At 37.0% G+C, this 23,610-nt stretch overlaps 1 protein-coding gene across 1 annotated transcript in view; it reads left to right on the top strand.

Annotated features, from left to right (window-relative positions):
• The window catches only part of dpydb (dihydropyrimidine dehydrogenase b), a 153,609-nt gene extending 130,323 nt beyond the window's left edge, over nt 1-23,286 (top strand). The window contains exons 20-23 of the mRNA XM_065276109.2: nt 7,129-7,308; nt 19,150-19,296; nt 21,837-21,977; nt 22,328-23,286. Coding sequence (XP_065132181.1) covers nt 7,129-7,308; nt 19,150-19,296; nt 21,837-21,977; nt 22,328-22,492 — 633 coding nt within the window. The 3' untranslated portion in view covers nt 22,493-23,286. The remainder of the gene's footprint in view (nt 1-7,128; nt 7,309-19,149; nt 19,297-21,836; nt 21,978-22,327) is intronic.
• Nucleotides 23,287-23,610: the final 324 nt, after the last annotated feature.

Raw genomic sequence — 23,610 nt, 5'->3', positions numbered from 1 at the left:
TTGGGGTTACCGTATGGCTATTATCATATTTTCACAGTTTAAACTGTGTTAGATTAATGATTTGAAGATCTATTTATCAAAGATGTAGCAAAAACATTCAACATATGCCTCAGTCCCTATTCAATTTTATTGCATGGTGAAAAACCGCATTGGCATTCATCATGTAAAAGGTTTGGCACAACATACAGTATGGATGAGTAAGTGATAAAAGAAATCTTATTTTTTGGGTGAACTGTCCCTTTAAGTGTTTGGGTGCGTGTAAAATGTGATTTCTCATTCTAGTACAGTAGAGTCAGCATTCCTGCAGCTGCATTCTCAACTCTTTCCTAAGTGTTTGATGGAGCCAAAACACTATTGCAGCAGTCGTGCCTACAGTAAATGTAACAAAAAAATGAATGACTTTCTCTCAGAGGAGGACAGAACACCTTAGAGATGTAACAAAGGTGATAATAGGTTGACAAACATCGCTAAACCTAAATTAATTACATTTACATTTATGCATTCGACACTTCTATCCAAAGTGATTTATAATGTATACATGCACAAATATATACATTTTTATAAGTATTTGTGTGCCCTGGGATCAAACCCATGTCATTTTGTGTTGCTAATGCAGTGGTTTACCAATAAGGCTACAGGAACACGCTGTTAGCAATTAATTATATAATTATTGAATGTCAACCTTTAATGTAGATAGCATATGGAATATGAGAATTTCTCAGTTTGTTATTTTTAAATGTCTCTGTCTAGTTGCAGAAAGTTTTGTAACATCCACAAATAATGCTCCTTGTGCAGTCCACCGGTGTGCTAATTGATTTGTGGCCATCTGTTTCAAGTGAAAATAGACTTGTGGATCATCTGCATACTGATGAATGGCGAGATATATTGATTAATTACACCAACTAATGGAAGATTATATACATGAGATAACAAAGGACTCTATTGAGACTTAGGAGACACCACAGGATATCAAATGAAGTCCTGCTTGTTATGGAAACTCTAAACTGGCTGGTCAAGAAGAATCTAATGATCAGCTGTGGTGCGAGATGTAGGGATGCATTGAAAGGAAAATTCATGGGCAAAGCCGAATACAATAAAAAAACTCAGTCAAAGGCCGACCAAACAATTTTTTTCCTAATTATTTTGCCAATTTTCTCACCATTTCACAAGTTACATTGTCAAAATGTCCTTTTTACAATATTTATTTAACATTAGTCATTATAAGGCCTTTTACACCTAGTAATTTTTTTTAATCAGCTATAGATAGACTAATCCGATCTTCTATTCACGTGCAAAATGCAAATTAGGGCTTAATTAAAAGATTAATCGTGACTAGAGTTGTAACAGTATGAGATTCTCACGGTATGAAAATCGTCTCAGAAACTATCATGTTTTCACAGTATATATTAAACAATCATTATTGTTATAATCATCATCAGCTGCAATGACCCTTAATTGAATGAAAATGGATATGGTTTTTGGTTTCACATTTAGGTTCATTATATCAAACTTTTTTTGGAAAAAAATTAACTTTTGAAAAAAATAATGCAAATCTCTGATGCATATCTTTCTGCATATCTCTGAACAAAATAAAGAATAAGTTATTTCTCTTTAGACATGGCCTACACATAATCAACTTAAAATTGACTTTTCCGAAAACAAATCGGACGAAAATTAAACACAAATCTGATTCCGATATGTATATATATTGAAAAAAAATGTCCGTTAATGCTGCAATATATTTCACCATTACTTTTTTTACATAAAATAGCTTCAATCTACAGTATTCCAAACAAGCCTGCTGCATTTAAAAAAAAGGGTGAGATACCAAAGCAGAAGTGCGCATCACAAGACTTAAAGTCTTGTCATAACGTATGATGTATTTAGATCATATACTGTATATGATAATTCATTAATATTCAATAATGAAAGTGGTGTTCAACAAACAGGGAGCATTATTAATCTCCGTTTTTTATTTTTCAGAAATCTTGTTTTTTGGTTGTGCATTCCAATTAATATCAATTCAACTGTAGTTGGTTTGTTTTGGTTTAAACCTTCATAACTTATAAAATACAGCCTAAGTAGCACCATAAAACAAAATAATAACATTATAACATAATAATAAACATGTTTTGAAAAAAATGTTAAAAACTGAGTTATCTCGTTTTGCAACTAAACTCTTCATTTATATTATCTATAATAATTCTTAAAATATAAACTTTTTTTCTTAAAATTATACATGCAAATGTGTATTTATATATACATAATTTTTATACACAGTAAACAAACATATATGATGTAAACAAAAAAAATTATTATGCAAACGATAAGTCACGATTGATCGTTTTGAAGCACTATTGCAAATAACCTATTAATTTCTGTGCCTTAAGAAACTTGCAACAACGCTTATATAGCACTGTATGTTGAGCAGCGGACGCGCGTCTGTGTGCACGGTCAAGCACGAGCAAAAGGAAAGAAAGAGAGATGATGGCAAGTTTGACAGGAGGATAATAGAGGAAAAAGCGGTCTAACAAAAAGCTTATCGTTAATAAACATTTTATTTCTCATTTAATACAAGCGTGTTTGTCATTATAGGACTTTACTGGTTCTAGGAAGTTTTTATTACATACTGCTGATGCTCTTTGTCATTCTACAGGAGATGAAGAGCTAAAGTCTCTCGCTCTCCGTCCTTGTGCATTCAGCAGACAAATACCCGTCGCCACCCCCTTGTCTTTTTCATGCCCTGCATGGTGTTTAGTCTTGATTTTAAGTTATAAATGAAACTTGTGGTGCTGTATGTTCTCGCGTCTTTCTCTGACACTTTAAAATGCTTTTACCAACATGTTTGTTGCATTTGCGCATCTCTCACTCTGCGCTGGTTAATTTGTTCATGTCATCAGAGACCTCATTGTTCGGTAAAATTTATTCAACCTTTTCACTTGTTTACCCGAACACGAAAATCAATTTTTTTCCTATTTTCGGCCGAATAATTTCGTATTCGCACCTGAACGAAGTATTCTCACCCCGACTGGAGCGGTTACTATGAGTGTGAAAGTAATCGACCCAACGGACCAACAAACAGGCTATCTTATTGCTTTATTAACCATGAACATACCTATTGGCTATTTTTGTTTTGTTTTTTTGTTAAATGTATCACTGAAGAATGCTGAAGAACAATTGCACATCAACAAGTGCGTATTGATGTTTCAGGTTTTGGGTTCAGCAGTCCGTGTGTGTTGAAGTAGATGAATCTTTCTTCAGATCATCAAGCAGACTCCATCATTATTAATATAAGTGGTCATATCGTGAGAAATCAAATTTTCCTTGATGTTATGAGATAAAAGGGTTCATTGTTCTCTGAAACCAGACTGTTTTGAAACTCTGTCCCCATTCCAACGAAAGCATTTATTAAAACTAAACTGCCCAGTCACGATTAGGGAAGTAGAAAAAGCCACACATTGCTTTATTAATCTGTCACATTTTGATGCAGACGTAGCAAACTGAACGTTATTGAAGGATGGGTGAATTAAAAGCTATTTTGAATGCAACAGCAAACTTGCTGCCAGTGTGTGAGTGGATCAAAGAATTGTTGCTCATTTTTCATGTGAAGGGAACATTCTTTTAAGCAATGCAGCAAAAAACAACCATTTTTGTCTATAGGGGCCGGGTAGAGGTGGACAAACATTATAAAAAAATGCCAACAATTATATCACTCACTACTGTAGATCACTGGCAGGAACCATTGAATGTCTGGTGATAGTGGATCTGGATCTTGAGGTATAGTGTTTGCGGTGCCCATGTCTTCAGTCATATTTTAGTAAAGTGACAACCAGTCTAAGGGGTCACTGTGGGGTCCAGTGCCTGTTGTGGGTACTGTTGTTGTTTTTGTTGCTGTTGTTATCACAGCTGTCGGATATGTTGTCAGATAAAAGAATGAACTACTGCTTTTATGGCGCTTTTCCATTGCATAGTACCCCACGGTTTAGTTTAGTTTGGGTCGGGTCAGCTTACTTTTGGGAGCTTTTCCACTGGGATGCAGTACGTAGTACCCGATACTATTTTTCGTACCACCTCGGTTGGGGTTCCAAGCGACCCGAGCTGATACCAAACGTGACGCGAAAACACTGTAGATCACTGATTTGTCTGAGAGAATCGTCACATCATCGCTATAATGTAAATATTAGCTTTAGCTTACTGCTAGCTTGCGCTGTCTCAAGCAAACATGTTGTTATCTGTGTTCTGCTATAAGTTTCCAAACACCCTTTTAGCGATGAAAAACATCAGCAGGTTGAGAATCTGGGACACCATAACAGTTTTTTCCAGACTTGCAGTTTGTGGCGGCACATTCGCGACGTGCATGTCCGCATTATATATGCTTAAATGCAACTTGAATGAGGCTCAGCGGAGCGCCGTCGACTGACGCCACGGGTCGGGTGTTTGAACAGAAACTGTCATGTGAGACATAGGTAGTTATAAACGCGATGTGCAAACATCTATTTGTGGTGGCCAATTTTAATTTTGTGGCAGACTGAGAAATAAATGAATGTATGGGAATGTACAACAACGCTCTCACGTGTATGATGTCACAGCAGTAGGCAGCGTAAATATAACGACACGCCTTTAATCCCTCCCACTCCGAAGTGATACTAAACTCGATGGAAAAGCTAACCACGCCAAAGTGAGGTGAGCTGACCCGACCCAAACTAAACTAAACCGTGGGGTACTATGCAATGGAAAAGCGCCATTAGATGCCAGCCAGGTATTGCCCTGTAAAAATATTTAACAAGGACAAATGTATTTTAATAAAAATATTTAATTATACTTAAAACCAGTTAAAATCACACTTTTAAAATAAAGGTGATAAATAATGCCATAGAAGAACCATTTTTGGCTATATGCAGGGTTCCCACTGGTCCTTGAAATCCTTCAAAGTTTGTGAAAGGCCCTGGGAAGTTTTTGAAAATCTACATACATAGATACAGGTAATTGACAGTGCTTGAATCTATTTTATGCAAGAAGTTTTCTGAAAAAATCCATATTATTCCCTGTGTAGTGTAGGATAATATCATAAAAATTCTAGACTTTTCAGGTTACGTCTTCGGGTTGGGAACGAGACGCTGCGTCTCCCAAGCCATACTTCTGCGTCCCTGTAACATCGTCTTTGGCAATATTTCAAATAGCAATAAACTTCCCTGGTTCCCGCGTCACCCTGTCTTTGTCGTTAAGCCTCACCATTGGCTGAATTTGAAATACACATTCAGACGCACTTACCCCTGGAGGCATCCCTAAAGTTTCACCGCAGTCCGAGTTCCCTCAAAAGGGAATTGTAACATTGTATCTTGAAAGGTAACACAATGTAACCTTGCTCTCACTTGAAATGTGTCCCCACATTTAGTCCTTGAATTTGAGGGTATTGGACCTTGAAAGTCCTTGAAAGGTCCTTGAATTTGAAGTTAACTAAGGTGTGGGAACCCTGTGTATGGTTCCATAAAGAACCTTTGTCATCCGAAGAACCTTTTTGTTTCACCAAAAAGTAACTGTTATAATGAAATAGTTCTTTGGGAAACCAAAAATGTTATTTTTCATTGGCATCGCTGTGAAGAACATTTTGTGGCACCAGTGTATAACTGTATTAAAATACAAGATTGATGCATTGTTTCTCAGTATCATCATTGAAACACTGTAATGTGAAAGAAAAAAATCCTTCTGTTTACACTTTAAGGAAACCGTTCACCCAAAAATAATTTCTCTCATTATTTTCTCACAATTGTACCATTCATTATTCATTATTTATACTGAATTTAAAGGTTAATAACTGAAAATAAAACCTGTATCTTTAAAAACACAAAGTTGATCTGGATGCTTTAATCATGGGTCTTTCACTAAAAGCCTTTTTCAGACACAGATTCCGGAAAATACACAGATAATGTGTCCTGACATTTGTCCCAAGATGGTTTGATTTTGGTTCATTCACACTGGCAGTAATTTTCTGGAGTCTGTATGTGCGTTCACACACATCCTGTAAAAATCCTGCAATGAAATATGATGACCTGTAATGTAATTTTAATTGTGCACTTGGTTGAATTTATTATATACCATTATAAATGTGCTTATGATATGTCATTTCCTTAAAAAAACACACTATTTTCTGATTCGTTCATAAAACAACACAATTTAAAAAAGAATGGCTTATTTTCAACCCAGCATTGGGTCAAAAATGGATAAACTTAGATTTTTTTTTGATTAACATTTAATTTTTTTATTTTTGACCCAACACTGGGTTGAAAATAACCCAGCATTTTTAGAGTGCATTAAGGTAGCAAACAATCTCAGTTTTAGCATGGATTGTGTGGAGATCCTGGTCTCTGCTGCAGTGTTGGGGAAAGTTAAAAGTAATGCATTACAATATTAAGTTACTCCCAAAATAGTAACTAATTGCATTACTTAGTTACTTTTCATGGAAAGTAATGCTTGCGTTACTTTTTAGTTACTTTTGCGTTACTTTTTCTTGGCCGAGGCTTGATCTCTTTCAGGCCTGGCAGGTGTTTTTTATGACTGAAGTTCTGCATTCAGAAATTGCATATTTCATAACAACAATTTTGAGCTTTGGCCTGCCCTGCCCTCTCAGTTTCTGACTCAAACTGTTCCCACACAGGCATGTGTACGCATAGAGTGCATAATGTCACTACATTTAAAAAGTGATGCATTACTTTACTCGTTACTTCAGAAAAGTAATATTATTACGTAATGCACGTTACTTGTAATGCGTTACCCCCAACACTGCTCTGCTGCTTTCCAGTTTTCTGTCATGAACATTGATTTGCATTTAAAACTCCCCGTCAAACAGTTACTACGTCATTGTGACGACACATGCTTCATCACAACGACACAAGCCTTATGCCATTGTTTCTGCTTTTTTTTACACAGGGTGCATTCCAGGATTGATCCCAGGCTATGTTACCAGATCATTATTCCGCTATCGATCCTGGGATCAATTCCGGGACATGTTTGCATTCACAGAGAAAACAAAATTCATGTCAATTTTCTAGGATAAACAAGTTGTGTGAAAGTGGGTTTTAGTCACTGTTGGCATGCCAGTCTGTTTATATATCTGTGCATATTTAACAGGTTTGCAGCGCTGTACAGAACCAGGACTTCACGGTGATTGAAGACTACTGTTTAGGCCTAAAGGCGTTGCTGTATCTGAAGAGCATAGAAGAGCTGTGCGATTGGGATGGCCAATCTCCTCCCACCGTATGCCACCAGAAGGGCAAACCTGTCCCCCGTGTGGAGGAGCTTGTTGGAAAGGTGAGCTTCTCTGTGGATTGATGCCTAAGGCTAGTCTCGGAAAATGAAGCACTGTGGTGTTTTTCTGGTTAACCTTTAGTGATTTGTGTTGCAATTAAGCAGGCAAACTAAGCGTGATGCTGGAGATAATACTTCTTTAAGGCATGAAGAATGTATAAGGTTGTGAATGTTAGTAACATAGCCCCAAGGATCATGCTAACAGTCGTAGAGTCATTTTCTCGATTGGCACGAAAAAGCTCCAGGCTGCACGAGACCACTCGGTGACCCCGTGACTATTTGACCAATGGTGGCCCTCAGCTAGACTGTGCAGAGGTAAAGTAGATGTATTTGATAGCACAGAGATCTAAATCTAAGCAATGCTTGCCAGATCAATATCAAATAAGGTAGGGTTTTTAATTTTTTTGTTTTGCTTCAGTTGTGAATTACATTACACACAGACAGTGCGTCATAAATGTAAGGGTGCTTAAATGTTAGACAATTTAAGCTGTTGTGTTGTTTGGCTAGAATTACCATATACTTATCACAAAATTATTTGAATTGTGATTATGTTTGTTGGTCTCGCATGTCGCAGACAAACTCAGCCCCCATTGAAAATTCACAGTTAGACAAAGAGATATTTTCCCCACCACTACACCGCATTCACGCACTGCAGATATGAAAACATACAAACATATGCAAATGTTTCTCTCTCCATAAACAGCTTTGTGCTTCAGTAAAAAGTGATGGAGGGGAAGCAGTGTGAACTGATAAGTGCTATTTCTCCACTACGGCACGATTTGGAAAAACATGAGGGGCGAAATCTCTCTCTCTTTCTAATTTACATGCCAACAGGGTCTCTATAGAGCTCTGTCCAGAAACAGACATATGGCTGAAACTGTGGGGTAGAGGAGAGTAGGGTGAGCTGTAACACTTCTTAAGTTTCTCTAGCCCTCCACTTGCATTTCAAATCTGCATTCACCCCTTGCAGTAGCAGGTACCTTTTGACCCAGGGGAATAAAGTGTTAAATCATTTATAACGTTATGGTTTTCAACTAAACTTTAACTCTATTTCACCAGATACCGATTTTTATGAAGAGGTGATTTTGTATGAATTTGTATAATAGTAAATCGTACAAAAATGCATGTTATTAAAAAAAAACAAGAATAAAGCCCTACTTCTAAACCCAACGCCATTGGGTCGAAAGCAGATTGTACTAAACATACATATAAGATTGTATATACAAATTCTACTAAATAGCCACCTTGTTCGAATTGGTATGAAATTGTGTTGTAAGTTTACCTGTTTATGAAGAGCTCAGATGCAAAAGCCCCTAAATGCCACCTCCGTCAAAAATGAGATGTTATTAATGTAATATTATCCGAATGCTCTCTGTGTGTATTATATGCTCATCAAATACTTTCACTAAAAAGCCGCTTAATCCCGCCCTCAGGCCATTCAGAAATTCTTGTTTGTTGGCAGAATCCCTTAATTTAAGTCGATTTTTCAGCAAAGTCCTTTAAACTCTTTGCCCACCATTGACAATTATCACGTCATTAGCTCTTTCCCCGCAAGCGTTTTTTCTTTTAAGTTGCCAGCCAGCGCCAGCATTTTTCATGATTTTCACAAAAGTTTAATGCCTTCCAGAAAATTTTCTTCTTTAAAGGGGATAGAGAATGAAAAACCATTTTTACCTTGTCTTTGTTGAATAATGGTAGTCTACCCACATTCACAAACATACAAAAAGTGCTAGACATGCTAAACATCTCAGTCTCATAGAAATTCCTCTTTTAGAAATGTCAGCCAGAAAACGGCCCAATCTGAAAAACTGATGCTTATGACATCACAGGCATCTCACTGCCCCTCCACTTTAAAATAATTGGCTACATTTTTTGAGTGGCAGCATAGTCAACCAATCAGTAATGAGATTGCAAGTTAAGCCAGTAGGGGGAGCCAAATAGGTGCAAAACCACTTGTTTAAAATCCCCCACCCTAATAGAGCTATCTGAGGTAGAGGTTTTTAGGAAGCTTCTGAGGCATTACAGACACAAACAAAAAAAAATTTGTCTACATGTCACATCACAGAACAAGGATAAATACCCCGTTCAATCATTCTATGTCACCTTTAAATATACAACAAAACAAAAAAGAATCTGCACACTTTAACACATACATTTGTTTAATCACCCAAGTAACGTTTCGGGCACCTGCCCTTCATCAGGCTTACCTAAGTCTTCTTTAAATATAACATACAATATATCAAATGAGCGAACAGAATTAAAAAAAAAATACCTCTTGTAATCACCTCTTAAATATGGGTAGGTTTCTTAAAAAACACAAAATTTTGAGCAAAAAGATTAGAGAGTTAAATTTTTGTGAAAGCAATCCTCAAAACATAAACAGATGTCTTATTCTTTCACGTGATGCATTACTTCCGGATTGCATAAGTTGCAGAGTAGCGGAAAGCCGGAAATACTCGTCAGGGAAAAAATTTCTCATAATTGACGATCTAACTCGTCAATGGCAGGGAAAGAGTTAAAGAGAAAACATCCTGCCAAAGACGAGTTTTACGGCAATCCATATTTCCGTGAATATACACTAGGTGGCTCTTACCCACCTTTAAAACACTAACCCATGTAGGGATCCAAATGCAGTAAAAACTTAATGTATGTTTTGATCATCATTCTAAATCTGATCTCTTAACAAATTTTTTTATTTTTTTTAAGAAACCTACATATGTTAGCAGTTATATAAAGATAACAAATCTAAAATGTTCTTTCATTTGATAGTTTATATATTTAAAGAATAAAATTTTCTGGAAGGCATTAAAGTTTTGTGAAAATCCTAAAAAATGCTGGCATTGGCTGGCAACTAAAAAATAAGCTCACAGAAGACGAATTGGATGAGTGACGATGCGCAAAACGGCCGTGGATCACATTTAAACTTGGAAAATAAAGGAAATATGTATATAGTAGTAAAAATCGTATAAAAATGTAAACTGAAGTGTCATGTTTTTAGGGTAAACTCCCCTTCCACTTGAGCAATTGCAGAAAACTGCAGGATCTCTTAAACCTAAATAAAATAAAATCCTAATTTTAAAGAAATTCATTCTGTTCAAAAACGCTCAAGATGTGATTAGTGCCGAGAGAGGTAAACAAAGATGTTGACGGATGACCGAAAAGACATTTCGTCCTTAAAAAAAAGTTTTTAATTTTTTTTTTACATATTTCCTGTATTTCCTGTTTGTATCTTAATAAAATAGATTGAAAAATTAATATGGATGAACATTAAAACTTCTAAAACAAAAAGTCTGGTGGTGATGGCGGCCTAAGACTTTTGCACAGTACTATATAATTTAATATGGCATAGGAGTGCTAGAGGAGAACTGAGATAGATTATTATAGGTCTACTGTTAGCTGTAGGAAGCTGTAGGCAAAAGTATCTATAACACAGAGCCATAGAAAAGACTTCTTATGAGAAATGTGTTGGGTGTAAACTCATATAAAGCAAAAGGCTGAACTTGAACAATTTTCAACATTTTGTAAAAGTATTTATTATAATATTCAATACATTTGGAAGCACAGCTTGTTTCAAAGCATCTGACACCCCACAGCTACTATATGCAAGCAATGCTTGATTTCATAAATCATGGCTAATTTTCAATTATATTTAACTGGTTATTTTCAATGTGTAGTATGTATTTTAGACCTTAATATGTTTAGTACAACTGTATATTTAGTGCTGAAAATGTATTGCATATATATTTAGTACCTGCAATGTAGAATATTTGCATGCTTTGACGTGCAGTTTTTAGCATAATGTCATTATCGTGTGCTTTGCTCAGTGACAAGAAGTTGTACTGTAAATGATTGGCCCTTTCTAAATCTGTGATCATGTGACCAAAATTGTGCACTGTATAAGTCCCAGCACACACACATGCATACACACCCATACTGCTATCTGACTGTTTGCTGCTGTTCAGAGATGAAGTTAGGACATTGAGAAAAGGTTTCCTTTATCTTTGCACCCTGATGAGAGGAGGCACAAAGAGAGATGTGTGGTCTTGGCTACTACAGTATTTCTCTGCAAAACAAGAGCAAATTCACTGCCTGGAGCCAATTAAAGTGCAGAGATCAATGCCCACCATGATACCAGCGCTGAGCTCCTTATATTAACATGAGCTCGAGGGATTAATGTTTTGTTGTTTTATTCAGTATTATTTAGTAGCATTGTTTAAGAGGAAACCTGTAAATTGAAAATGCGGTAGGGAACAGAAAAGCCAAGTTTTGCTAAACTTTACTCAAGTAATAATGTCAAACTTTAAAGCCAGATTTTAGACATTAAAATTAGCTTTTGTAGTAGCTTTGTATTTATGTATTTGTGTGAAAAGCATACAAATTTCTTTATATATAATGTTCTGTTAGCACTGCAGACTTTTCACAGGTAATAAAATCATCTGATGTCAAGGTCCATGACACTTCAAACTGACAGTTTTCTCACTTTCACTCAGATTCATATAACAATAAGTTTCATTTAATGTCATTTTGTACCAGCTATCCCACAATGTCTCAGTCGGTTCCTTAGGATGTCAAGTGAAGTCTGTTTAGCAGATAAAATTCTCAAAAATAAGTAATCTGTCATTATTTACTTTAAATGAAGTACATTCGAGCCCTGGCTTGGTCAGGTGGCCTTTCTGTGTGGAGTTTGCATGTACTCCCTGTGTCAGTTCTCGTCATAAATAAACCCATAGATGCTGAAACTGCATTAAGAATAGATAAATAAACATAGCATTTACACATAAGGCAGACATGTTTCTCCAAAGCGACTTGCAGTCCATTCAAGCTATCGGTGTTCCCTGGAAATCGAACCTTTGACCGTGCATGCTGCTAGCGCAATGCTCTACTGCATGGAAAACATGAAAAAAAGCTTCTTGTAAAGAATGAATCATTAAAAAGTTTCTTTTGTATTCCAAGCAAGCAGGAAAGCGACGCAAATGTGCAACCGATTTTTAATTTTTGGGAGAACTATTCATTTATAGTGTGATTATCAGACACTACAAGGCAAAGACAAAGATGAGCGCGTTTCTCGTCGAATCCCTTGTCAATCGACATGATGCTACACAACATACGAGGCCGGGCTTTCATTCTTATTCTGGTATAATTTAAATCACTCAGCCCACACTGACATAATGTGTGCTCCTTCCTCCACTGCACTCTTGATTTACAATCCAGAGGGGAGATGGGAGAATTGACAAGCCCTGTGTTTTGGAAAGCTCTGCATCTAATTAGCAGAGGCTTTCTGGTTGCCCGGGACATGAGATTTGGCAGTGCGTGTAGCTCCACTCATTAAAACAGCACTCCTCGTGGAGTGGACCTGGGAAAAAAACTGCTTCCTCTCTCAATTGAAAGAAAGAAAAAGAAATTCCTATTCCACCAACACATTTGTATATCTGTTATTTAACGCTCTCGCTTTTATACACAAGTATTCAACCTGTCTGTTTAGCAGAAGCCCAAATCAAATGTCATTTTCTTTCTCTCGGAATTTCTTTGTGAAAACTCCCATCGTTAAATTTTTCTTTTCCATTGTTAGAAGTACTGCTTTGTAGACTCTTCTTTGAATCCTTTGAATGATCTTAGAGCAAATTAGCATAAAGCAGATACGCAGTGGCTCGGTGCTAAACAGAAGATAGAGACCGAAAGAGAGAAAGCTTAACTAATAGGGCTGAATGGGGCTGCTGAGAGTCAGACAGACTGCAGTTTGTGTCTCTGGAAGACATGAAGTTCTAATGGGCATCTGGGATTTCCGCTGGTTGCCATTTAAGTACTCGGCACTTACAAGACTGCTGTAGGCAAAATGGTGGTCAGTTGCTTTGTATGTGGTTCTGGTGAGATTTGATAGGGTATTGTAAGCCAGTAAGGCTTTTTCGGGGGGTTTTGGTCCTGCGACTGTTTCACAGCACCTGTGAGGCTTGTAGTAGAACAGGTGTTGGTCCTGTTGTAGGCGGCCTTCTGAAAGTGATTTTGGAACAGCAGATTTTGGCAAAAAAAGGACTTAAATTGACTTTGGTGCTTTAAGCAAACTCGCAGATTTAAAATGCATAATGGATGTCTATAGCTTTTGCGATTACCACAAAAATAAATGTATTGTTAAAACAAAATGCAAACATGAATCCACTAAACTTGGAAGTCCTTTGCAAACACTGTGTTTGTGCCATAGACTCTCTACAGCATGTGGTTGTTTGTTTTATTGTTTGTTTAACAGCATGACACAGATGATGTCTATAGATACGAGGAAATATATATAAGACTTTACTTGCATGCACACTTACAAAACAACCGAACATACAAAAGTGAAACATTAGCACATGCAAATATAAAACACTCCAAGGACTGAAATACACTCTTAATTCTGCTGGGTTGTTTTTAACCCATTGCTGGGTAAATATTGGACAAAACATATGTTGGGTTATAAATAAACCTATGCTGGGTTATTTCAATGCAATGCTGGTTGTTTATAACCCAATGCTAGGTAAATATTGGACAGAACACATGTTGGATTATAAATAAACCTATGCTTGGTTGTCTCAACGCAATGTTGGGTTGTCTCAACGCAATGCTGGGTTGTTTAAACGCAATGCTGGGTTGTTTCAACGCAATGTTGGGTTGTTTCAACGCAATGCTGGGTTGTTTCAACGCAATGCTGGGTTGTTTCAATGCAATGCTGGGTTGTCTCAACGCAATGCTGGGTTGTCTCAGTGCATTGCTGGGCTGTTTCAAAACCTATGATGGGTTGTCTCAATGCAATGCCGGGTTGTTTCAACGCAATGCCGGGTTGTTTCAACGCAATGCCGGGTTGTTTCAACGCAATGCCGGGTTGTCTCAACGCAATGCCGGGTTGTTTCAACGCAATGCCGGGTTGTCTCAACGCAATGCCGGGTTGTCTCAACGCAATGCCGGGTTGTCTCAACGCAATGCCGGGTTGTCTCAACGCAATGCCGGGTTGTCTCAACGCAATGCCGGGTTGTCTCAACGCAATGCCGGGTTGTCTCAACGCAATGCCGGGTTGTCTCAACGCAATGCCGGGTTGTCTCAACGCAATGCCGGGTTGTTTCAACGCAATGCTGGGTTGTTTCAACGCAATGCTGGGTTGTTTCAATGCAATGCTGGGTTGTCTCAACGCAATGCTGGGTTGTCTCAGTGCATTGCTGGGCTGTTTCAAAACCTATGATGGGTTGTCTCAATGCAATGCCGGGTTGTTTCAACGCAATGCCGGGTTGTTTCAACGCAATGCCGGGTTGTTTCAACGCAATGCCGGGTTGTTTCAACGCAATGCCGGGTTGTTTCAACGCAATGCCGGGTTGTCTCAACGCAATGCCGGGTTGTCTCAACGCAATGCCGGGTTGTCTCAACGCAATGCCGGGTTGTCTCAACGCAATGCCGGGTTGTCTCAACGCAATGCCGGGTTGTCTCAACGCAATGCCGGGTTGCTTCAACGCAATGCCGGGTTGCTTCAACGCAATGCCGGGTTTTTTCAAAACAATGCTGGGTTGTTTCAAAGCAATGCTGGGTTGTTTCAACGCAATGCCGGGTTGCTTCAACGCAATGCCGGGTTGTTTCAAAACAATGCTGGGTTGTTTCAAAGCAATGCTGGGTTGTCTCAGTGCAATGCTGGGCTGTTTCAAAACCTATGATCGGTTGTCTCAACACAATGCTGGGTTGTCTCCACGCAATGCTGGGTTGTCTCAACGCAATGATGGGTTGTTTTTAACCCAATGCCATTTAAATATTGGACAGAACACATGTTTGGTTATAAATAAACCTATGCTGGGTTGTCTCAATTCAATGCTGGGTTTGTTTAAACACAATGCTGTGTTGTTTCAACTCAATGCTGGGCTGTCTCAATTCAATGCTGGGTTGTTTCAGTGCAATGCTGGGTTGTTTCACTGCAATGCTGAGTTGTTTAGTGCAATGCTGGGTTGTTTCAGTGCAATGCTGGGTTGTTTAAATGCAATGCTGGGCTGTTTCAAAACATATGATGGGTTGTCTCAACGCAATGATGGGTTGTCTCAATGCAATGCTGGGTTGTCTCAACGCAATGATGGGTTGTCTCAATGCAATGCTGTGTTGTCTCAACGCAATGCTGTGTTGTTTTTTACCCAATGCCATTTAAATATTAGACAGAACACATGTTCAACAAACATGTGTACAGTATTTGCATGTTGCAATGTGGCTTGCAGTGTAACCAAAATGTTGAAACAATCCGTCTGCCCATTTACTCTGTAAGCAATGCAACAGTTTTATTTTGATATTTGTGTTTGTACCTGAAGTGATGAAGTAATAAAGACTTTTTTCACTTTGTAAGAGTTGGACAGTGGCACTCATGTTGTAAGTGCTATTTTGTGACTGGAAGTGGCTTGTGAACCTGGAAATAGCATGATCCTATGTGTGAATGTCCAGTTCACATAATCTTTCAAAGTCTTTTCTCTTTCTAATATCTTCAATACAGCATTAATACTGAAAAGCAAAATAATGTCTTCCTTACCCATCACCTCAGGTAAAAATACAGATTTGTATTGTAAATGGACAATGTGTTTTTGTTCTGATAAGATTGGAGAGAAGTCAAAACGCTGTTGCATGAATATAAAACAGCTGTACAAGAAAATAAAGAAACCACAGACAATGGTATACTTATTAAAAGAATAATCCACTTTCATAAAAAATATGCTGATAATTTACTTTCCCCCATGTCATCCAATGTTGATGTCTTTCTTTCATTGTTCAGTCGAGAAGAAATTAAGTTTTGTGAGAAAAACATTCCAGGATTTTTCTCCATATAATGGACTTTAGTGGACCTCAACAGTTCACAGTTTCAGTGTAGTTTAAAATTGCAGTTTCAATGCAGCTTCAAAGGGCTCTAAATGATCCCAGCCGAGGCATAAGGATCTTATCTAGCAAAACGATTGTCATTTTTGTAAAAAAGTACTTTCAAACCACAATTTCTTGTCTTGCACTAGCTGTGTGACGTGCCACTGTGACCTTACATATAAGTATCATTCCACACACAACAACATAGGAATGGTCTTCATTCTTCACACTTGTAAACAACGGTAGTTTTGCATACGTCATGCGTGACCTTTCAATGTGATTACGTAATATTTAAGGTAATGCTGGTGCATCACATAGCTAGTGTAACACAAGAAGTGAAAATGACGATCGTTTGACTAGATTTGGATCGTTTAAAGCCCATTAAACTGCAATTTTATATTACATTGAATCTGTAAACTCGACTATATGGAGAAAAATCCTGGAATGTTTTCCTCAAAAAACGTAATTTCTTCTCGACTGAACAAAGAAATACATAAATATTTTGGATGACATCAGGGTGAGTTCTTTCATTTGGTATATTGTATGTTTATATATTTAAAGAAGAACATTTTCTGGAAGGCATTAAACTTTGGTGAAAATCATGAAAAACGCTGGCGCTGGCTGGCAACTTTTTTTTAAAAACGCTGGTGGTGAAAGAGTTAAAAGATTCACTCACAATGCAATGCCAACAGGAGTAAACTTATAGTATAGAGTCTGAAGCGGGAGGAATTATGATAATGTCGGTCTTGTCTACATCACTAATCCCAGGAAGTAAACTGTTGCTTACAATCCGTGTGTTTGTTGTAGTCCAAGAAAAGAGATTTACGTTGGAGACGATAACTCGCGTCATTGTTTACTTTGCGGTATGTACATTTTGCATATCGTTAACATGTACTAATACACACTTACACACCAAACGAAATGTAAAATCATGAATCGAACCATAATTACTCTTTAAAAAAAGAAAACATTACATAAGAACAGGAGTATAACATGCATAGAGAATATGATAAAATATACCATAGCATTACATAGTGGAATAAAACAAAGTCTTTAAGATTGTACTTGGCTTTGGTCATTCTAATAAAAGCGATGATAACAGATAAAGCCCTTAGCTAAGCTGATGTCAGCAGTCTCTTAGTAAGCAAGCCACTGGAATGACAGTGGCAAGGAACCAAATACTCAATTGACAGAGATTAGTGATGGTGAAATACTCTATACAAAATAATGATTAATTACACAAGTATATTATTTATTATTGGAAAGAAAAGTTTTAATACATTTACTATGAGAAATTCAAATAATCCTAAATAAATCTGTTAATTGACTGATTATATACAGTATACACAATAGAATAGCAACATGTCACCGTGTTAGAAAGTATCATCATTGAAAGTTGCTGTGTAATCAAGGTTTCAGCAATGCTTTCACAAGCCAGCTAGTCTTGTCTCAATTTATATTGACTGATGCGCTGTTAATGACATATCTCTGTCTAGCCTGTGTGTTTTCATGTGTATGAGAATGTGTGTGTGCGTGTTTATCACGCCAGCTCCCGATGGCTTCCACAGCCTGTCTGCTGCAGGGCTGGAACGCTTGATTCATTAGACTGTCAGCCTGTGCCTGGGAGAGTAATGCTTTTATGCAGGATTAGAACAGGGCCACCAGTGTTAGCTCTACAGGGAAATAAATACATGGAGGATGCGCCCCCCCTAAGCTAGCCATTAGTCCAGCAGTCAACACCGCCACCATAGATTTGTTTGTCTGATTCCTCTGATAGGTCCTGGCTTAGCAAAGGCTGCTGCTACTCTTTCTCTCTCTCTCTCTCGGTGTGTGTGTCTCTGTGGGTGACACTTTTTTTCCAAAAAAGAAGGAACGAGTGTGAAGTTTGACATGGACTGCTAATAACCAAGTCCTTGATTTTTTTTGCTTTGCAGTAGAGTCACTTCTATCTGGCCTTGGTGGAAATGAAGGGTTTTGGATGACAGCTTTGAGGAGATTGTGTGACTCGGAAAGCACTAAACTAATTTAAATGTCTTCTCGTTGGGGCGAATGGATTCGCAGCAGGCGTCGTGAAGAATACTTGTTGCGTTTGGAATGGGGCGTCGGTGAAATACTTAGACAAGGACTGAGCGATAACAAAGAAAAATGTAGAAAGTTTAGTGTTTCATTGGATGACAAATATGCTAATTGCTCTTGAAAAAGGACTAATATATGAAAGAACATTTATAAAACTGAAAATAATAGTTATTGTAAGAGGTGGCCATCAGTCAATTTCCTTCAAATTATCGTTTATTACCATTTTAGTGTCAAACCATTAGTTTGACCAGCTAATCCTTGCAATTACCGGTTGTATTATACGATTTCCTAACAGTTCATCGCAGATTCTCTTTATGGCTCCATTAACAGGATGGCTAATTTTGTGGCAAACTTGATTTCTCGTCAGCCTTAGCCGGCATTTCCTGTTGAATGGTCTTTGGAGAGCGAAGGCTCAAGGCTGTTTTATGACCAGCTCTCAGGCTCAGTGCGTCGGTATGGAGGTGTGACTGTGAATATGAATTGTCTCTTTAGCCTCGCTGCTCTGGAGGGTCACGCGTGTGCAGGAGACTCGGAGGCACGGATAGAACTGCAACCACTTTTGTTTTAAATGGATGTTGGGCGAATGTTTTATCACATTTTCATTCGTGTTAAAACAATACTTTACCTTTATCTTGCATTGGTATCATTTTCTAATAACCTTTGTTGGAAAGTTATTTTAAAGTGTATGATGTCATAAAAGCAAAAGGGGCACAGTACTAAGATATTCTGTGATTTTTACATACATTTTTATACCAATGCAAATGTGAATAATACTGAATACTGAAAGACATTTTATGTACTTTGTTATTACAAAATATATATATTTTTATTAATAATCTTACCCAACATGGCTTCTTTTAAATGCACATATTAAATATATACACAAACCAAAAGCATGTTCACCTGTATTCCTTTTCTCCAAAGTGCTTGCCAAACTTTGGGCCATATTTAGAGAAGAAGACTCAAGCCATAGCAACGTGCAAGAAGAACAACATCCAAGACAATGATGTGTCCACGGCTGCTAATCCTGTTAGAGTTAACATCCCCAAAAAACCCATTCCTAGTGTGCAGGTAAGACTATAGCTGTACTATCACCTCACCGTTTAACTCCTATTTGGGTCAATGATGTGATGTTAATTATTTTGTGTCCATATGGTTCAATAAAATGTAAAAGGGTTAACATTTCAAAATAAATTTGCAGATTACTTGTATACATTTTCTTTTTTGAAGTCTAAATTTTCTGGTTTTATTTTGAAAGAATATTTGAGGGATAACTGCAAAAATGTCAGTGTGGTGTAACCGGTCTGTGTCAATTGGTGTAACTATAATTTTTTTTAAATAAAAATATATTCATAAAAAATGTGGAATAAAATATAATAATTTAGTTTAGTGTAATATGATTTTTTTACATACATCTTTACACCATTTATCAAAGATTATTTAGAAAACAGAGCTGTTTTTTTACCGAGCCCCTAAGGTGACATGGAGCAAAAATTAAATAAAGTGAAACTTTCTCTATTGGGTGCGCACGTGAAACTATCGCGTGCACACATGAAACTATTGAGTTTAGTTTTGCGTGCGCACGTGAAACTATCGCATGCTCACATGAAACTTGCGCATGCGCACGTGAAAGTATCGCTTTCACATGCGCACGCGATAGTTTTACGTGCGCGTGCGCGAAAGTTTCACGGGAGAACACAAAACTAAACTTTAAAAAAAAATGGTTTCGCACATGAAACTAAACTTTAGATTTTTTTACTACAATGTCACCTAAGGGGCTCCGTAGTTTTCAGCATATTTCAGAACAAATGTTACAACAATGCATTCAAATTTACATTTAGAAATAACTAATAAATAATATTGATGATTACGCTTACATGCCATCAAGGTGGATAAAATATTTAATATTTCTCATTCTTTTGCGCCATTGGCGGTTACACCATGTGACATTTTCAGGTCCATTTAGTCTTAAATTTCATAAAACTGGTGCAAATATAATTTTTTATTGCATAGAATTAACATAAATGGGTGATTCTCACGAAAACTTGGTTTTAAAAATGTCAAGCATGAAAATGTAAAAATTGCTTAAATTTACTTTTTTTCCCACCAGACATTAAAAAACAAAGTCTGGAGTAAATGGGAACATTAATTTAAACACTTTTACTTATCATTTAACACTTTTTGTAACATAATTTGAAAAATTAGTCCTAAAAAATCTCATTACCGCAACAGTCAGAAAACATCAACACTGACATATTTTCAAAATGACATGACAAACCTGAAAGAACATAATTTGGAGAATCTGCACATGCATTTAAAATCAAAGTATTATGCTTCTATTAATTAAATTAACATTTAATAAGCATCTGTTGCGGTAATGATAATCAAAATGTCGTGTAAGCATTCTGACAAGACAATATTTCAAATTAACTGTAAAAAAATGATCTTACCTGGTAGCCATCTTGAGGTAACTGGTCCATGTGCTTGGTCACTCAAAATCAAACTTTATTAAAATTCTGTATGTGTGCTTAAACTGTTCTCAAAAAGTGTTGCGGAGGATGAGAACATCAGGCATGGACACATCATTTTCCTAATTTTTCTTTATTATTATTATACATGAATATTCAGTAAAAAAAAATTCTGTCATCTAAAGTAGCAAAAAAGTCTAGCAAAACATCCATTTATTTTTTTTCTAAATATTTTTGTGTTAATTTGATTAAATTACAACATAACGCATGTTCAAACACAGCCGGACACATTGCGGTAATGAGAATTTCAGCAGAAAATGAGATAAAATTGACAAATGATAAATTCTTATGTTGAAATCACACATTGTGCAAGGTAGAACACAGTATTGTGTTAATTCTGATGCTTTTTAATGTTACTATATTACACATTTTATAGCTAAAATCATTAGTGCCGTGGTGTTTCAATGGTTTCGTGAGAATCACCCAAATAGACCATTTTGCAAGATGTAAACAACACTGGACCAGAACCACTTCCTGTTTCAGTTTTTTAACACTACATAAACGTTGGACTAAATACAACCAGCAGAACATAGAGAACTGAATCAAAAAGTTAAACAAACGTCTTTAAGATATATGTGACATAAATAGTTAAAAACTGAAACAAATTGTTTTTGGACCTGTGTTGTTTACATCTTGCAAAATGGTTTATACACTATGTGCAATATAATAAACCTGATGTGTCCTCTTAAAACAAGTTTTTAACAAAAGATTTTTGAATTTCTCTTCTTGCCGAATCGTTTTTGTCACTGACCCATATATCTGTTTTCGCAATATATAATATTTAGGATTACAAAAACATACACAAGGGCTTATGTTAAACTTCAACAGACTTGTTTTATCAGTAAAGCACATGGAGTGTTCCTGCTTATAACATTAAAAGCTTTATTCCTTTGGGGTGATTATGCTATGAGGGGTCTTGAGGAGGAAATGGAGTTCACAAACTACCAGTCAGACATCAAAACCGATCTGCTTTCGCTGATTTAATTAAGTTAACTTAAGAACAAAGCGCCACCTTTCAAACCGTCACCGTTTCTTTCAGACAACACGACTCACTGTTTAATCCATTCCTATCCTTTCCTTAAGGATGTGATTGCCAGGGCGCTGAAGCATATTGGTGCGTACCAAGAGCTGGACAACCTGGAACAAGTGCAGGCCCTCATTGATCCAGAGATGTGTATCAACTGTGGAAAATGCTACATGACCTGCAACGATTCTGGCTACCAGGTGACAACATGACCATTATATGAACCGTAATCAGTTAAATAGATGAAACGGCAATTAGGTTTGTTTTCAGATTAAATGTTGTTTTTTGGTCACTTTATAATGAAGTTCACCACCCATCTTACGCTTTCAAAACAGGTCCAGAGTCTGAAATGAATAAGGTTTGGTATAAGCATTGATGAAGGCCAGCTATTTACCTTAAAGAACGACACTGTTGTGTTAGCCGTTGTCATTGTTGTTGGTTTTTTGCCGTCCGTGAAAAGCTCTCCCAGGAGTGGGGAAATCCTCCTATGGAGAGTCGATAATTGCTCTAATGTAATAGCTTTTCCCCTCCCCTTTCTCTTCTTTTGCAGGCTATTAAGTTTGACCCTGAGACCCATCTTCCTGTAATCATGGACAGCTGCACCGGCTGTACTCTCTGCCTGAGCGTGTGCCCCATCATCGACTGCATCAAAATGGTTACCAGGACAACGCCGTACGTGCCCAAGAGGGGCCTGCCTGTTAATCCCGTTTGCTAAAGCACACTGTCGCTCCACCTGACCGGAGAGAAAAGAAAGCCACGGGCCGACGTCTCATTCAGAGCATTCGATTCCGCTCGTAATTGCTGTGTGAAAAATTACCTTTATTATGAAAACGAATAATTAGCCGGCAGAAATAATTGCTTCATATTCCCAAACCGGTTATGCTAGAATAATTGTGCTGGCGCAGAAAGAGTTGCATTATTTCAAAACAACAGAGTGCAATGTTGATCTCTCTTTCTCTCTCTCTAAAGATACAGCAATCAAAATCAAAATGGATCGATTGGGAATAATAATTAAGTGCTTGATATAAATAGCAATACATAGATAATATTCCTGGAAGTATAGTCATTGACAATATTGAAATTAGCATTTTCACTATACAACTTGTACTTTTCTTTTCAGGAAACCTGTCTGTGAAATTTAAGTCTAATAATTTAATAATGAGATTTGGAGCATCAAAGTTTGAATTTTAGATTTTTGGCCTTACTTGGTCAATAATAAAGAAATCAAGGTTAGATTTTTACACAATGATCTTTACATTATATAGGATGATTTTATGTAGAAAATAACAAATCACAAATGAGTTTAGCTGGGTTTTCACACACAATAGTAGTCAATTATGTGAATGCCAATTGTGAATACTGTTATTAGAATATGTAATAATGTCTCATAAAGCATATGTGCCTTGTGTTATAATTCATGATAGATATTTATACCTAAAGAATTGCTTTCATATGATCGAATTTCGTTTCAAGTATGATCCATAAATAAATTTAATAAATAATTGTTCATCTGAATAGTATTATTTGGCAGATTGTTTTGAAAAACAGCGTTTGGTTTGGAAACAGGGACAGAACAAAAACATCACATTATAGCTCCTTTAATGTCTCAATTGATTTGTTTTGCAAAACAAAGCATTAAATGCAGATAATACAAACACAAGTCTGAAAGATTTATACCCGCTCTCTGTTATGTTAATATGATGTTACTATAATTGATACATCTGCAAACAAACATCTGATCGGGCAGACCGGACAAGTCTGTAGATGGAGTTAATTAAATTGCCATCATTTTCATCTCCAAGAAACAGCTCGTTCTCAGCACTGCTTTGCTTT

This window comes from Paramisgurnus dabryanus, chromosome 6 (genome assembly GCF_030506205.2).
Source record: "Paramisgurnus dabryanus chromosome 6, PD_genome_1.1, whole genome shotgun sequence".
Taxonomy (NCBI): domain Eukaryota; kingdom Metazoa; phylum Chordata; class Actinopteri; order Cypriniformes; family Cobitidae; genus Paramisgurnus; species Paramisgurnus dabryanus.
This window is presented reverse-complemented; position numbering and strand designations above follow the sequence as displayed.